At 40.9% G+C, this 17138-nt stretch overlaps 2 protein-coding genes across 3 annotated transcripts in view; one reads left to right on the top strand and one right to left on the bottom strand.

The window, feature by feature from the left end:
* lgi1b (leucine-rich, glioma inactivated 1b) overlaps positions 1–17138 on the bottom strand; it is a 79738-nt gene that overhangs the window by 37628 nt on the left and 24972 nt on the right. Inside the window, exon 1 of one of the 2 annotated variants that reach the window (XM_048550639.1) lies at positions 8617–8664. The exons of the other annotated variant lie outside the window; for it this stretch is intronic. The gene's annotated coding sequence lies outside the window, so the exon portion shown is untranslated. Of the gene's footprint in view, positions 1–8616; positions 8665–17138 lie in introns of those variants that run through there. 2 annotated transcript variants of the gene reach the window in all.
* Positions 8747–17138, top strand: part of fra10ac1 (FRA10A associated CGG repeat 1) — a 30210-nt gene continuing 21818 nt past the window's right edge. Inside the window, exons 1-4 of the mRNA XM_048551287.2 lie at positions 8747–8834; positions 12600–12679; positions 15061–15156; positions 16252–16297. Coding sequence (XP_048407244.2) covers positions 8799–8834; positions 12600–12679; positions 15061–15156; positions 16252–16297 — 258 coding nt within the window. The 5' untranslated portion in view covers positions 8747–8798. The remainder of the gene's footprint in view (positions 8835–12599; positions 12680–15060; positions 15157–16251; positions 16298–17138) is intronic.

Here is a 17138-nt window from a genome sequence, read left to right as displayed (position 1 = left end):
AATAGCCAAGATATGTTTCCTACAGTATGGGATTCCAAAACTAATGGGAATAGAATTAAGCAGGGGAGGCAGTGGCCTAATCATATTATTACTGGACTGTTAAGCGAGAGATGCAGATAACATTCTGAGCACCTGGGTTTGAATCCCTCCATGGCAGACGGTGGAATTTGAATTGAATAAAATACCTCTAGTTAAGAATTTAATGATGACCATAAATCCATTGTCAATTATCTGAAAAACGTACCTCGTTCACCAAATGTCCTTTGGGATGGAAACTGCCATCCTTACCTTGTCGGGCCTACATCTGAGTCCAAGCCCACAGCAATGTGATTGACTCTGAACTGCGCTCTGAGCAATTAGGGATTGGCAATGACTGCTGCCTAGCCGATGATGCCGTCATTGCATGAATGGAGTTTTAAAAAAAGATAAGAGGGAAAAATTTAAAAGGGACTTGAGGGACAGCCTTTTCACATACAAGGTGGTGCGCGTGTACGGTATGAGCTGCCAGAGGAAGTGGTGGAGATAGGTATGATTATAACATTTAAAAGGCATCTGAATGGGTACATGAGTAGAAAGAGTTTAGAGGAATAGGGGCCAAATGCTGGCAAATGGGACTAGATCGGTTTGGGATATCTGGTGAGCATGGATGGGTTGGACCGAAGGATCTATTTCCGTGCTGAATAACTCTAAACGTCCTGCTGAATGCCTCAATTGTATCTGCCTCTAGCACATTCCAGGAAGTGCATTCCACATTCTAACTGCTCATTAAGTGAAAAAGCTTTTCTTCACTTCACCCTTGCTTCACTTATCGAACACTTTAAATTTCTCTCATGTTGTGTTCCTTTTATGAGCTGGAATAGTTTCTGTTAGAACATAGAACTTAAAACATAGAAGATAGAACAGTACAGCACAGTACAGGCCCTTCAGCCCACGATGTTGTGCTGAACTTTTACCCTAAACCTAAGGTCTATCTAACCTCCACCCCTACTGTATACTATCATCCATATGCCTATCTAATAGCTGCTTAGTTGCCCCTAATGTGGCCAATTCCACTACCCCGTCCAGTATTGCATTCCACACCCCTACCACTCTCTGAGTAAAGCACCTACCTCTGACGTCTCCCCTATATCTACCTCCACTCATTTTAAAACTATGCCCCCTCGTAATGGCTACCTCCACCCTAGGAAAACATCTCTTGCTGTCCACTATATCTATACCGCTGATCATTTTGTACAACTTTTGTATGTCCTCAATCCAGACTGCTCGTGATTTTGAAAACCTCTGTATCAGATCTATTCTCAGTCTTCTTGTCTCCAAGGAGAACAGTCCGCTTTCTGCAATCAATCCTCATAAATTATGTTTTTCATTCCTGGAACTGTTCTTGTAAACTGCTTCTGACTCTCCACAGTGCATTCACCACTTTCATGTAAGGTGGCATCCACAACCGTACACAATACTCCAGCCAAGATCCAGCAAGTGTCTTTTCCAGTTCAATATTATCTCCTTGCACTTGTTCTGTACTCTAGCACTCTATCAATAAAGCTGAGAACACTGTATGCTTTACTTACATCACTATCTATCAGTCCTGCCACTTTTTAAGCACAAATATACTCAGGTCCCTCTGCTCCTGCACACTCTAAAGGATAGTGTCCTTTTTTACAAACTGATTATCGATATATGCTTTCCATCTCACACTTCTCTGTGTTAAACTTCATCTACCACCTCTCTGTGCGTGTCAATGTCCTTTTGGAGTTGTACACTGCCCTATTCACTGGTTACAACACTTCCAAAAGTTTTGGATCGTCCGCAAAGATTGAAACTGGTCCTTGCACGCTAATGTCCAGATAATTAATATATAACAGAAAAAGTATGGGTCTCAATTCCAACTCCTCAGAAGGGCAAACATTCCTCTAGCCATTACAATGCTCTTCTGTTTCCTTCCTTATCTAAACACCTTGTATCCAGGAATATTTAACACCCAGTCTTACCTTTTCTTCAGTCAGGTTACTTACTGCCAGAACACCACAATCCCACGTAGCAATCTATGTCTATAGCTCACCAAAATTATTTACTCTTTTCCATGCATTCACAGAAATGCACAGCAAGTCTGATTTTAAAAACTTAAATTTCTACAACACCACAACCTAATTTGAACAAGTAAACTAAGATCTATTAACTAAGACACTTGGTACACTTGCTTTCATTGGTCAGTGCAATGAGTATAGGGGTATAGCAGTTGGGACATCATGTTGCAGCTGTACAGAACACTGCTGGGGCTGCTTCTGGAATGCTGTGTTTAATTCTGTTCTCCCTAATTATAAGCAAGATATTAAACTAGAAAGGGTTCAGAGAAGATGTGCAGGAATGTTGCTTGGATTGGTGGGTTTGGGCTATGGGGACAGGCTGAGGGAGCTGGGGTTGTTTTCCCTGGAGCATTGGAGGCTGGGGGTTTATGGAATCGTGGGGGAGCATGGATAGAGTGAATGGGTCGGTGTCTTTTTCCATGGCATAGGTTTGAGGTGAGAGGAGCTGGATTTGAAAGTGACGTGAGGAGAAACTTTTTCGACAGCGGGTGGTGCATATATGGTATGGGCATGTACAGGGTTGCTAGTGGAGGCGACTGCAACTGCAAGAGTAAAAGCCACCTGGAGATCAGAGATGTGGGTCAAATGCTGAAAAACAGGATTAGATCAGTTCAGAATATCCGGTTGGCATGGATAAGCTGGACTGAAGGATCTGTTTCCATGCTGTATAACTCTGTAACTCTATTCTAATGCTAGCTGTCTTACTCCTCTCTAATATTAACTCCTAAATCCCAAACCCTTGCTGTTTTACTTTAAACCTCTCCAAAAGCTTTAACAAAATGCTGCAAGGAACTTAGTACCAGCTTTGTTGAGGTACAAACAGTCCAACGTGAATGTCTGCCATCTACTCCAGAGCGGGTAACAGTGACCATGGAGTCTGTTCGGAAGCAGCTGGGTGGTTTATCTGGCCAGGGCGGAGGTGCAACTTCACACCAGTTGGGGGAAATCTGGGGGAGGGTCAGACCAATAGTGCAGGAGTGGGTGTATTGGAAATTTCATTTCAGTTCAGGGGCTTGTTGTGTCTGGTGATAGGAGGAGATCAACAGGTCATGGCAGGAATGAGAGATGGAGTAGAGGGGGTGTAATCGAGTCAGGTGGGTAGGCTGGAAGGAGGTGGGGAAGTGAAGTTTGGATGGAGAATGGTTGACAGGGGTGTAAGTGGTACGGAGACGTAGTTAGGAAGGGGAAGTTTAGGATTGAAGTCTTTGTCTGTTTAATTCTTACCCAGGAGTTAAAGTGAATTTTTATGCTCCAACTTTCCTAGGTGACCACTGAGCTTAAGTGAGTCTAACTTGTTAACCCAAACTCTCAGAAGTTTTCGATGTTATAAGGGGCTTTTACAGAAGCTTCCAGATGTCCATTGGAAATTCCCATGGAGTCTACTACATTAGGTTTCTGCACACTCACAATGCACAACTTCAATCTATTCTGCTCCAACAGCTTTCTGGCCAGTGGACTATCTGGGTCTCTTTACAGAGGAGCAATGCAGAGAATATTTCCTTGACCCATTCATTAGAATTTAAAAGAATGAGAGTTGATCGGCTTGAAATTGATATAACTGGTGCAAACGACTGAATCAGCTCCCGTTCTTCCAAGCTTCTCTGATGGTCAAAAAGTCATTGTGGTGCAGAAAGGGGCTATTCGGTCTAATTGTACCTGCTAAACCAGTTGGTTGTCCAAATGGGCATCATGGCTTCACGCCATTTCTGCCCTTTTCCCTCTACCTTGGAGAGTATTTCTACACAAATCTTCATCCAATACCCTCTTGAATATCTCAACTGAATCTGCCTCCATCACATTTCCAGACAGAGGATTCCACACCCTATTACTAGCTGTGTGAAAATGTTTTTTTTGTCATCCACGTCGACTGATGCTCAGTACCCAGTAACTGGGAGGTAATGGCCTAGTGGTATTGCTGCTGGACTGTTGGTCCAGACACCTGGATGGCATCCTGGGTCCGGATTCCACTGTGGCCAGCGGTTGAACTTGAATTTGAAAAAAGCTGGATTTAAGAATTTCATGATGACTGTGAATCCATTGTTGGGAAGAACCCATCTGCTTCACTGATGTCTTTTGGGGAAGGAGATTGCCATCCCTGGCTAGTCTGGCCAGTGTGTGGGTCCAGACCCATGGTGGTGTGGTTGACTCTTGGCTGCCTCTAGGCAATTAGGGATGGGCAATGGATGCTGCCCAGCCAGTGATGCTGTTATCCCATGAATTAATAAAGGAAAATAAAAGTTCTGATTTTGAGTGTAGATTGATAGGGTTTATCACTGGTGCCAGAGAACTTCATTGCCCTGTTTAAAGTGTAGATTGATAGGGTTTTAACTGATGTAACAGAGCTGTATTACACCATATTAGTGTGTTGATTGATTGGCTTAATTAGTGGTGCAACAGTCCTTTATCATACTGTTATAGTGTAGATTGATCTGGTGTACCAGAACTTTATTATCCGGTGGTAGAGAGTTGATCGAAAGCGTTTAATTACTGGTGTAATGGAGCTGTATTGCACTGTGTTGGGCTGTGGATTGAGAGGCTTATTATTGGTGCAGGACAGCCTAATTACACAGTCTTAAGGTGCAGACTGATCGGATTAGTGCTTGTGTAACAGAAATTTATTCCAGTGTTAGATAGCAGATTGATAGCGATTGTTACTGGTGTAACAGAGCTTTATTACACTGAGTATGGTGTGATAAGTTATATTATCTTAATGGTGTAACAAACCTTTATTACACTGTGCTCGAGCACAGATTGGTAGGGCTTTGTTCCTCGTGCAACAGAGGTTTACTGCACACTGGTAGAGTTTAGATTGGGCATCACGAAGATGAAAGGTCTGAAGGTGGAAAAATAGCCTCCAACAGATGGACTACGCCCCATAGTTTTGAAGGACATCGTACAGGCATTGTTGATTATCTTTCAGGCATCATTGGAGTCAGAAAGGGTCCTGAAGGACTGGAAAATGGCTAATCTAACACTCCTGTTTAAGATGAGATGGGGGGATCAGAATCTACAGGCCAGTTAGCCAGCCTGAGCTCAGTGGTTGGTAAGAATGCAGAGTCCATTTTTAAGAATGAGATTGCAAGGTAAAACAGGGCTGAGTCAGCACAATTTCATCAAGGGCAAGTAATGCCTGACAAATCAAGAATAGATTGTTTGAACAGCAACAATCATGTTGGACAAAGGAGAGCCAGTGGATGTGTTTGACATGGATTTCCAGAAATCCTTCAGCAATGTGCCCCACAGGAGACTGGTAAATAACATAAGGTGGCACAGTGGCTCAGTAGTTAACATGTGGCCTCATAGCATGAGGGCCCCAAGTTCAAATGCAGTCTCGGGCAACTGTGTGGAGTTTGCACATTGTCCCCATGTTTGCGTGGTTTTCCGCAGGTTCTCCAGTTTCCTCCCACAGTTCAAAGATGTGCACATTAGGTGACTGGGCCACGCTAAGTAGCCCACAGTGTCCAGGGATATGTAGGCTATGGGGATTAGCCATGGGGAATGCAGGGTTACAGGGATATGGTAGGGGTGTGAATCCGGGTGGAATGCTCTTCAGACAATCGGTGCGGACTTGTAGGGCCGAATGACCTTTTTCTACACTTTGAGGAGGCTGTGGAGATTACAGAATGCCTGAAAGCACATTTCAGTCATTATGGCACTCCAGACATTGTGATGAATGACAATGGGCCTCAATTTACCTGTGAAGAATTCAACTGCTTCATTGTGGATCGGAAAGGTTAACGCCATGCAACATCTCCACATTATCCTCAAACTTAAAACAGTGGTGGCTGTGAATATCACCAACAGGAATGGTACAGAAATCAATCAAACCCAACACAGGCTTATACAAGGCAATCTTTGAATGGAAAAATAGCTACTGAAGATATCAAAAGTAGTTTCATTCCAAAGATTAATGTCACAGTGCATCCAAATTACTCTATGAATAGTGAAAAATTACTGAAGCCAAAACTAGCAATAGATAAGAATGATAAAATCAAGACGAAATGACAGAAAGCCAAATTTCACATAGATAAAACAGCCAAGTGATTGTTGCCAACACTGAGCCATGGTCTGCCAGTCATTGTGCAAACGTTCAACACTCTCAACAAGGTCAACCTACTTGGCAATATGGGACCTATATCGAGCAACTGTCACCTCATTGTACATGCTCAACACGAACAACTAAAGATAGATATCGACACCACGGCAAGCATAAGATACAGAAGCTGTTCCTTCACAGCAGCGATGCATCAGAAAAATGTAATCTCATCACCTCAACAGCATATAGAACTTGCCAGAGATCCATCACTCCCCAGCACTGGAAATGGATCAGCAATAGTTGCCATGATAACAATGTTCACCCCAAGAGCAACAACCCCAGATAAGGACCATCATCCTACAAATGGGCACATAGTAGTCTTCAGCCAATTCAAGTTACTCCAAGTGAAATCAAGAAACAGCTAGAGGCACTTGATACTGCAAAAGCTATGGACAACATGCCAACAACAGTAATGGAGACTTATGCTCCAGAACTTGACGCGCTGCTGGCCAATCTGTTCCAATTCAGCTACTCCACTGGTATCTTTCTGACAATGTGGAAATGGCCTATGTATGTCCTGTGTGCAAAAAGCAAGACAAATCTAACCCCATATCAGTATATTCTCGATCATCCATAAACTGATGGAAGAGGTCATCAACAGTGCTATCAAGCTTAGCAATAACCTACTCAATGACACCCAGTTTGAGTTCCACCAAGGCCACTCAGCTCCTGATCTTGTTACAGCTTTGGTTCAATCACAGACAAAAGAACAGAATTTAGAAGTGAGGTGAGACTGACTAGCCTGGACATCAAGGCTGCTTTTGATAGAGCACACCATCAAACAGCCCCAGGAAAACTAGAATTAATTGGAAACAAAAGTGGGGAATCTCTCCACTGGTTAGAGGTAAACTTAGCGCAAAGGAAGATGGTTGTGATTCTTGGATTTCAGTCATCTCAGCTCCAGGGTGTCACTGAAGGGGTTCCTCAGAGTGATACTGTAAACCCTACCAGCCACAGTTACTTCATCAATGATGAATCCCCTCCCTCATTAGGTCAGGAGTGGGAACGTTTGCAGATGATTACACAATGTCAGCTCCATTCAAGACTCTTTAGATTTAAGTAGTCCATGTTCAGCAAGTATTATAACAATATTCACCAAAGGAACAACAGCCCCAAAGGTGGAACATCATCTTACGAACAGGCAGATACTATCTGACCCTTCTGAGGAAGGGTCACCTGACCTGAAATGTTTCTCTTCACAGGCCTGCCGAGCTTCTCCAGCAATTTCTGTTTTTGTTTCTGATTTACAGGATCCACAGTTTGTTGAATTTTTATTTGGTACTATCTACATTTGGTCAGACAAGTAGCAAGTAACATTCATGCCACACAAGTGCCAGGCAATGAGACTCTCCAATAAGAGAAAATCTAACCAATGCTCCTTCACAATCAATCCCATTGCGATCGCTGAATTTTCCACCATGAACATCCTGAAACTGATCACTGGCAAGAAACTGAATTTAATCAAGTCATTTAATAAAACGTCTCCAAGAACAGCTCTGGAGACTCAGAATCTTGCAGTTTGTAACCCACCTCCTGACCTTTCAAAGTCTGTCCACCATCTGCAAGGTACAAGTCAGGAGTGTGACAGAATACAATTCACTTGCTTGAATGCATGTAACTCCCACATCATCCAGGACACCACATTCACCAACGTTCACTCCCTCCATCACCAATGCACAGTAACAATGTGTACCAGCTACAAGAGGCACTGTAGTAATTCACCAAGGCTCCTCCAGCAGCCCCTTCAAAATGCACAACCATGTCCATTTAGAAGGACAAGGGTAGCACATGGTTGGGAATTCCACCACATGCATGTTTCCTTCCAAGCCACTCACCACAATGTTCTGGAAATATATCACCATTCCTTCAGCATCAGTGTGTCAAAATCTTGGATCACCCTAACAAACATTGCAGGTGTATCACACCAAATGGGCTGCTGCGCTCAAGAATGTAGCTCACTGTCGATCTCTAAGGGAAACTAAGGATGGGAACGAAATGATGAGCCAGTGAGTGAAGACCACATCCCCTGAATGAATATAAGACACTGGGTAACCTCCACAACTGGTAATTGCGCAAATGACAGCATATACAACTCGTACTTTTTTTGTAGAATGGGACATGTTTTAAAATGTATTTGGATACCGGCCGTCTTGCTGCAATAATACGAGCTCTCTCTGTGCTGCTAGTGTGGGTGGGTGTATGCAGTTTGTGGCGGCCACACTATACATCGTTTGAAACAGTACGTTGAACGGAGCACGAGGAAAGTCAGGAGCAGGCTGGTGTGAAGGAGAAACGCTAGCACGGGCGTGTAGGACCGAACGGCCTATTTCTGCGATGGATGTCCTCGACAATTACTAGCCGGTTTGTAACCTCTCCAGCTCCCAAACAGCCTGGAAGGGAGAACAGGATAGCACCTCCTAATACTAAAATACAGACCAGACGCCCTTTTGTCTCAGGAAAAACGTGTTTACGTCCCCAACCGATGGCACTCACGCATGCGCCCTCCCACGTGAACCACGTCCTCGCGCCCCCTCCCGGTAACGGCATAACTGCCGCGCCCTGTCGCGGGCTGGTGACGCCATCGACCGCGTCATTATCTGTCGCAGGGAAGGGGGGCGATGAGCGGGCGAGGAGAGAAGTTGGATCTTGTCCAGGTTGGGAACATTAACACACACACACACACACACACATACATACATATAGTGGAGTGGTGCTTGTGAGAAGGCGAGGCGATTTGACAGCTAGCCAGCAGCCCGGGGGGATTTCAGCTCTATTATTAGATATTAATTAATAATTATTTATTTTCCGTCGTTCGGCTGATGGACTCCTAAATTCATGGCGAGGGTTAGAGTTTGGGAAGTCGGTGTTTTCGTTCAGTATGGGGTCTTCCTATAAATATCTTGGAAGAGAAAATATCTCAGCATTGTGTTAGCTGAAGTAGAGAAAAGATCGTTATGTGGTTGTTTTCGAAAGCATACGTACATTTAAAGCTCTGAAGATTTGTAAGTTCTGGAGAAGTCGTACCACACTGGAAGCTGCCTCTGTGTCAGTCTCCACAGATCTGCTGAGTTTCTCCAACCGTTTCTATGTTTGTTTCATCCTTTAAAAGTTGCCTGTTCCCAATTAGTGAAAATTTCTCTTCGTTACTCTCAAGAGTAGACTGACTGCATAACTCAACTAACTTCAGTGATTGCTGGTCAATTTTCATTCAGTATGCTTGTTTTTACAGCTCTCCTGCCCTTTGAAAACCAGAATAAGTGTTGGAGATATCATGAGCTCATCAAATGAAAAACATTTAGGAAGAGGGTGAAACCTGTGATTGCTATGAAACCTAGATATTAGGGAGCAGTAATCAAAGATGTAGACAGTTGACAAATCTTCCTGAAGAGAAGACTATGTAATGCAGAGCCAAACATGTTATGAAAGCAAATATTGCAGGTGCTGGAAATCTAACACACACAATATGCTGAAATACAAAGCAGGCCTGGCAGCACCTCTGGAGATGTTTGATGTTTAAAGTCAATGTGCTTTTATTAGATGTTCAGGTGAAAGGTCATTGATCTAAAATTTATCTCCTTATTCTTTCTACAAATACTGCCAGACCTATCCAAACTGGGGGAAAACACCTTTTGTATTAATATTAACTCTCATAAGATCTCTGGAGGACTATGCCATGTCAGAATGAAACATTTTAGGGACTTTTAGGAGTCTGAAGATTGAAATAGAATCTCTTGTCAGTTTAGGAGTGTGTTGGTCAGACCGAGATACTATGAAAAGTATTGTTTTGCATACTAACCAGAAAAATCAATACCTGACATAAGTATGTCACGGTAATAGAACAGAGTGCAAAATATAATGATACACAGAGAAGGTACAAAGAAAGGTCAGTTCTAATATATATGAGCGGTCAATTCAGAAGTCTGGTAACGGGGGGGAAGAAGCTCTTAAATATGTTGGCACGAATTTTTGAACTTCTGTGTCTTCTACCCAGTGCAAAAAGGTGGAAGAGTGTATAACCAGGGTGGGAGGGATCTTTGATTATGTTGGCTGCTTTCCTGAGGCAGCAAGAAGTGTAGATGGAGTCAGTGGGTGGAAGGCTGATTTTCCTGATGGACTGGGCTGCATTCACAACTGTTGGTAATTTCTTACAGCCTTTGTCAGACTAGTTGCCATACCAAGTTATGATGCATGTGGATAGGATATTTTCTATGGTACATCAATAAAAATTGGTAAGAATCATTGTGGACATGCTGAATTTCCTTAGCCTTCTGCGGTAGTATTGGCATTGGTATGCTTTCTTGACTGCAGCATTGACGTGGATAGACCAGGATATTGGTGGTATTTACTCCTAGGATCTTGAAGCTCTCCACCACGTACACCTCAGCACCATTGATGCAGACTGTGAAGTTGCTGACATGTTTCACTAGTGATTCAGTGTGTGAATATGCAGATTTTAAATTGGTTTTGTAATGGCTTGGAGGACTTGGAAGATACTCATATGCCATGATGGAGAGAGAGATAATAGGAACTGCAGATTCTGGAGAATCCGAGATAACGTAGTGTGGAGCTGGATGAACACAGCAGGCCAAGCAGCATCTTAGGAGCACAAAAGCTGATGTTCCGGGCCTAGACCCTTCATCAGAAAAGCTGAAGTCTGCTCCCTATGGAATTACAAGATTCTAATACGTTTCCATAACTAGAACAGGACCTGCATGCATTTATGTCCTGATGTGCTTTTAATGAAGTAAGATGTTCTAAGACTGTTCAGAAGAATGTTATCAAACAATGTGTAACACTGTGCTACAGAACTTCTTAGCATGAAAGGCCAAAAGCTTGGTTTTTAAGGACTGTCTTAAAAGAGGAAAGTGAGCTAGGGAGAATTTGTTTTGGGCCCAAAACAAGTTTTGTGAAATTATTGAAATGTCTACAATTGGAAATCTCAGATGTGGAGAGGTAAGCTTGGAGGAATTTAATAATAAGGATGTGCATTTTGAAACTACTATGTTTCTGGAATATAGAAGACATTTTCTTGACCACAGAATGATGGCTTGAACATAGCTGAATTGAAATGGTGCAAAAGAAAGAAGCAGTGCTTGCTACCTGGATATTAGTTTATAACATCTTTTTTATCAAATAATACAAAAGTTAATGCCCCCAATTTTCATATCCTCCGGCAGTGAAAAAAAGATGAGAAGCAACGAGAACGGAAGGAGTAATAGAGCAGTGAAGGAGGAAATAGTGAATTTATGAAATTAATGTGTGCAACAAACCCATTATAGGTGAGATCAGCCATGATCATATTGAATTGTGGAGCAGGCACAAGGTGGTAAATTGCCTAATCCAGTTCCTAGTTCTTTATTCTTATGAGATTTTGTGAGAGTTAAGTTCTGGGCAATAGAATTTTGGATGAACATTATATTTGGATCTCACTCACTGTGAAGCTTTTGTTTTACCGCAACTGAGATTTTGGGCAAAGTATCACCAACCTTTACTGAAACATCCATAGAATGAAAAATAGTGCTGAAAATGTGTTTCTTAATTAAATGTTGCAGCCTTTGAATTCCACTAAAGACATGTTTCTATCATGATTCATAGTTCGAACAAGTTTAGGTGTGAAGATGTAGTGAAGTTTTAAAACTTCAATGCACATCATAAACATAAAGTTAAAGTCATAAAGAAGGATGGGTGATATAAAACAGTGGCATAGTGGTAGTGTCCCTGGACCATGAACCAGAGGCCCAAGCTCATCATTTTATTTTGGGGGTGAGGTGATGAATTGGGAAAGAAGGAGGCTACAAGAGGTGTAGAGAGACTGAAGCAGGTGCAATAGATGGTGATTGCAGAAGGGATTAGGATTGTTGCAATCAACAACAAAAAAAAATCAGCAAACTGGAAACCAAAGGAACTTGAACTTAACAATTACCATTCAAATGAATATGGAATTCTTAGTTTAAAACTATTAAGTTCAGAGTGTACTTAATGGACAAATATTGGAATGGATGCAACTATAATGAACGCTTGTGTCAGTTGTTAAATTTAAATTTGATAATGCAATTTGTGATGCAGTGAAATGGGAAAGAACAGCCTGGTTAATATGATTCAACAAAGGAAATACATTAGCTGTGACCTTACCAGTAGTCTGTAGGTGTGTTCAGGGTGATAGCTTTTTGCCTGTAGAGGTGCACATCAATTATTTTAGAAAAAATCTAACTTATGCCTGTTTTGTGCTGATTTAGTACTGTGTAGTCTAATAAATTAGTGCTTCTAAATTCTAAATAGAAGAATTGAAGAGTTGTATTGTGCCTTTGTTCAATGGAGGATTGATAATTATTGAAGATTTGACAGCGATGCCCACATTTCATGAACTAATATGAAAAACAAACTACACAATACTGTTGCAGTTTTTTTAATGTTAACAGGAGCATGGTCTTGGAGGCTATGATTCAGAATTCAGTGAGGATGAAAATGACGGTGAGACAACCAACTGTAAAAGTCAAAGGTATGATGTGATTCTTGTTAAAAATAGAACATATAGAAGAAATGTATTTTATAAGCTTTCTTGTAGCTGTTTTAAGCCTCATTTTGGTTTTATTTGAAATTGTAGTTTTTGGCCACAAGAATACACTTTGAAAAGTTATCTTTACTCTTTTATATAGAAGACATTTTCTTGACTACAGAATGATGGCTTGAACATAGCTGAATTGAAATGGTGCAAAAGAAAGAAGCAGTGCTTGCTACCTGGATAATAGTTTATAACATCTTTTTTGTCAAATAATACAAAAGATAATGCCCCGAATTTTCATGTCCTCCAGTAGTAAAAACAAAGGCAATGAAAAAAAGATGAGAAGCAACGAGAAGGGAAGGAGTAATAGAGCAGTGAAGGAGGAAATAGTGAAGAAAAGCAATATGTATAAATAAACAGCCATTAACTGACTGGGGGATAGGGAGGTAAAGAATGATGAACAGATATAATGGGAACTGCAGATGCTGGAGAATCCAAGATAATAGTGTGAAGCTGGATGAACACAGCAGGCCAAGCAGCATTTCAGGAGCACAAAAGCTGATGTTTCAGGCCTAGATGAAGGGTCTAGGCCCGAAACGTCAGCTTTTGTGCTCCTGAGATGCTGCTTGGCCTGCTGTGTTCATCCAGCTTCATGCTTTATTATCAATGATGAACAGATGTTGTTTAAGTCAAGAAAGAGAGGGTAAGTCCTTTTTCGCACATAGCTGAGTTTAAAGTAAAAAGTATATACTTCACATCTTCCGATACCCAGCAGGAAAGAATACATGACCATTTGACACCTATTTGGTCTTCTGCCACATGCGTAGTTTCCTTCATTGCTAATGACATTGTAGTGTTCTCATTGTCCACTTTTCTTGAGCTGTTGCTATCCTGCTGACCAGATAAATCTTGGCAAATAGAGTCAGCAGGGGACACCTAGATAAGGTCATTGAGCAACATGACATGGGATGATGTGCAGGAGGCAACAATGGCTCTAGAGGGGCTGGTGAACTCAAGGCAGCGAGAACCGTATTCCTTTCTGGCTCACTTTGGTCTGTGCCATCTTTGACAATTGCTTGAATGCTGCTCAAAGTGATGTCACAACTCCATATTTGTGGTGTGCACCTTCTGGAGTTACAAATTTAGCAAGCACTCATTTATGAGGATGTAAAGATTTACTCCACGGAATCCAAAACTACACCTGAAAATGGAGTGTTTTTAAAATAATGGTAAAAGGGGTAATTTTCAAAGAACTCATTTGGAAGATTATTTTGTTCCATATTGAATTTAGTCATAAAGTCATGGAGATGTACAGAATGAAAACAGACCCTAAGGCCCAACTTGTCCATGCCAACTAGATATCCTAAATTAATCTAGTCACATTTGCCAGCATTTGGCCCATAACCCCATAAACCCTTCCTAATAATATATCCATTCAGGTGCCTTTTAAATGTAATTTTACCAGCCTCCACACCACTTCCTCTGGCCATTCAATCCATACACGCACCACTCTTTGCATGATGAAGTTGCTCCCTAGGTTCCTTTTAAATCTCTTACCCTGTCACCTTAAACCTGTGCCCTCTAGTTTTGAACACTGCCCACCTCGATAAGGTCACCCCTCAGCCTCTGACACTCCAGGGAAAATAGCTTCAGCCTATTTCAGCCACCAGCTATAGCTCAAATACTCCAACCCCGGCAACATCTTTACAAATTTTTTCTGAGCTCTTTCAAGTTTCACAAAATCCTTCCTATAGGAGGGAGACCAGAATTGCGCTCAGCTTTCAAAACGTGGCCTAACTAATGTCCTGTACAGCCGCAACGTGACCTCCCAACTCCTATACTCAGTGCACTGTCAAGTAGCCATGCTTATAAATTCCAACACCTTCCCAAGATTTTCAATGCTGCAAGCTCTAAATGACTTTTTTAGAAGGTTAATGTACTTTACAGTACAATCAATATCTGGTAATATTTATTTATGTAACAACATACATATATAGTGCCTTTAATGTAGTCTTAGAAAAAATACAAGGCACTTATCCAGAACTTTTTCAGACAAACTTTGGCACCTTGTCCTAGATAAAATAAGTGATTTCTCAGCTGAAGGATTATTTTTGATCCTAGAATTTATTGTGCCTTAAAAACTCATGAGTAATTTTAACACTCGTGCGTTAAGCTTTCATTTTATAAGGCAGCAGTTATGAAAAAAGTAGTGCTTATGATTATCTTGATCTTGATTATCTTCAAATTTTGCTGCAAGTGTAGGTAATCACGTTTATTACTGAGATTTCAGATTGTATTTTCTTTCATTTCTTCTGTGTTTTATCGTTATTCAGTGTGATGTATTAAATAGATGGATATGTTTGCTGTTTGAATTCTAGAACAAATAAAGATGCTGCGCTACTTACAAAGCCATTCCAAAAGGAAAAGCATGCCCGATTGGCTCACAAGCAAGTTGCAGTTCAAGAACGAGACAGGTAAATATATTTCTGGAATTTTAAAATGTGGATATTTTTTTCTTTAGTGTTTGATTTTATTTCTAAACGTTAGAATCTACAGATTTTTAAGATTTGAAGAATGAATCTAACTGACAGTTCAGTACTATATTGTTGGAGGTAATCTCTCTTGAATCTTTATGTGAACTGAAAGATATGATTGTATGATATTTTACCAAAGTGATGGAGATTATTCCTGTATCTTGGCCAATATTAATTACTTATCAATATTCATTAAAAGAGTTGAATTCTGTTTATGAATTTGTATGGAATGTTGGCCCTTATTTCAAGAAGGGCTGGAGTAGGGAAGTCTTACTGCAGCTGTACAAGGTGCTGGTGAGACCACATCTGGAGTAGTGAGAGCAGTTTTGGGCCCCTTATTTCGGAAAGATATCATTTCATTGGGATCAGGTCAGAGAATGTTCACTAGGATAATCCCTGAAATGGAAGGATTATTTTATGGACAAAATCTAAACAGTTTGGGACTTTACTCACTGGAGTTTTAGAAGATTGACAGGTGATCTCATGGAATCATTTAGGATTCCAAGTAGTTTGAGAGGGTAAATGTTGAGAGCATGTTTCCCCTCATGCAAGAGCCTAGAACCAGAGGGCAGGCTCTCAGAATAAAGGGATGCCAATATGAGACTGAGCAGAAAAGGAGTTGTTTCTCCGAGTCTTTGAAATTCCTTGCCTTAGACAGATGTGGGAGAGAGCTCTTACATATTTTTAAAGCTGAAATAGATTGATCTGTGGGGAAATCAAGAGTTATGGGGAAAATGCACCAAAATAGTTATAAGGACTTGGATCAGCTGTGATCCTGTTGAGTGACAGAGCAGGCTCAAAGGGCTGAGCTGGCTACTCCTATCCCTACTTCTTAAAATCTTACATAAATTGGGTGCACATTTGCCCACAAAACCACACATTTCAAAAATAATTTATTCACTACGAATATGGGATGCCCTGAAAAGTTGATATATGTACTTGAGTTTATAAATATATATATATGTATCTGAGTTTTTTTACGTAATTTCAATATACACAGGTTTCCTTTATGTAATTTGTAATTTTTTTTGTCAGAGAGGAAGCAAGAAACCGACGTTTCCATCTTATTGCCATGGATGCTGTATCCTTAAACAGAGACAACATTTCAGAATACAAGTAAGGGTATGAGGAACAGCTTATGACGAAGCAGCCTTATTCAATGGAAACCTAGAAAAATTACAATTTTTCAATGACTACATATTCAAACAGCAAACATAACGCTTTCCCTGAGTGTCAGGCTACTTGCTTTTATCCTTTAAAATGCTGGGTTTAAAGGACTGCATTTTCATTCTAGTCCACAGCTTTAAAAAGCACAAAAATAAAAAGATGATCTTTACAGTACAAAAAGAAGTCAGTTATGATCCTCTATAAAACACGAGTTCAGGCTCAGCTGAGTATTGTGTCCTGTTCTTGTCACTGCACTTCAGGGAAGATGTGAATGCTTTAGAGAATATATAAAAGGTTTACAAGAATCCTTCCAGGGATTCACTTGCATGGATAGATCAGAGCATCTAACATTATTTTTGTTAGAGAAGAGAAAGTTGAGAAGAGATTTAATAGAAACATAGAAATAAAGATGTTCTTCATCCCTCAGACAAAGGTAATTTTGACAAATTGTCTCCATTGGTAGAAGAGTCAAGAACCAAAGCGCACAGATTTAAAATGATTTGGATAAGAATCAAAGGTGAAGTGAGGAAAGGAATTTTTGTGGAACAAGCATTTACAGTCTAGATTTTACTCTTCTAAAACAGACGTGGAGGCAGGTTTCTTCAAAAATTACAGAGCCAAAGGAAAAAGTAGGGGAGTGGGACTAACTTTATTGGTGCTACACTGACTCAGTAAGTACCTGATTGACCAATTGGCCACTTTCTGCCTTATCACTATTCTCTGATTCAGCATGATGATTAAAGTTGTAGACTTCC

The sequence above is a fragment of the Stegostoma tigrinum genome, chromosome 20, assembly GCF_030684315.1.
Source record: "Stegostoma tigrinum isolate sSteTig4 chromosome 20, sSteTig4.hap1, whole genome shotgun sequence".
NCBI lineage: Eukaryota > Metazoa > Chordata > Chondrichthyes > Orectolobiformes > Stegostomatidae > Stegostoma > Stegostoma tigrinum.
This window is presented reverse-complemented; position numbering and strand designations above follow the sequence as displayed.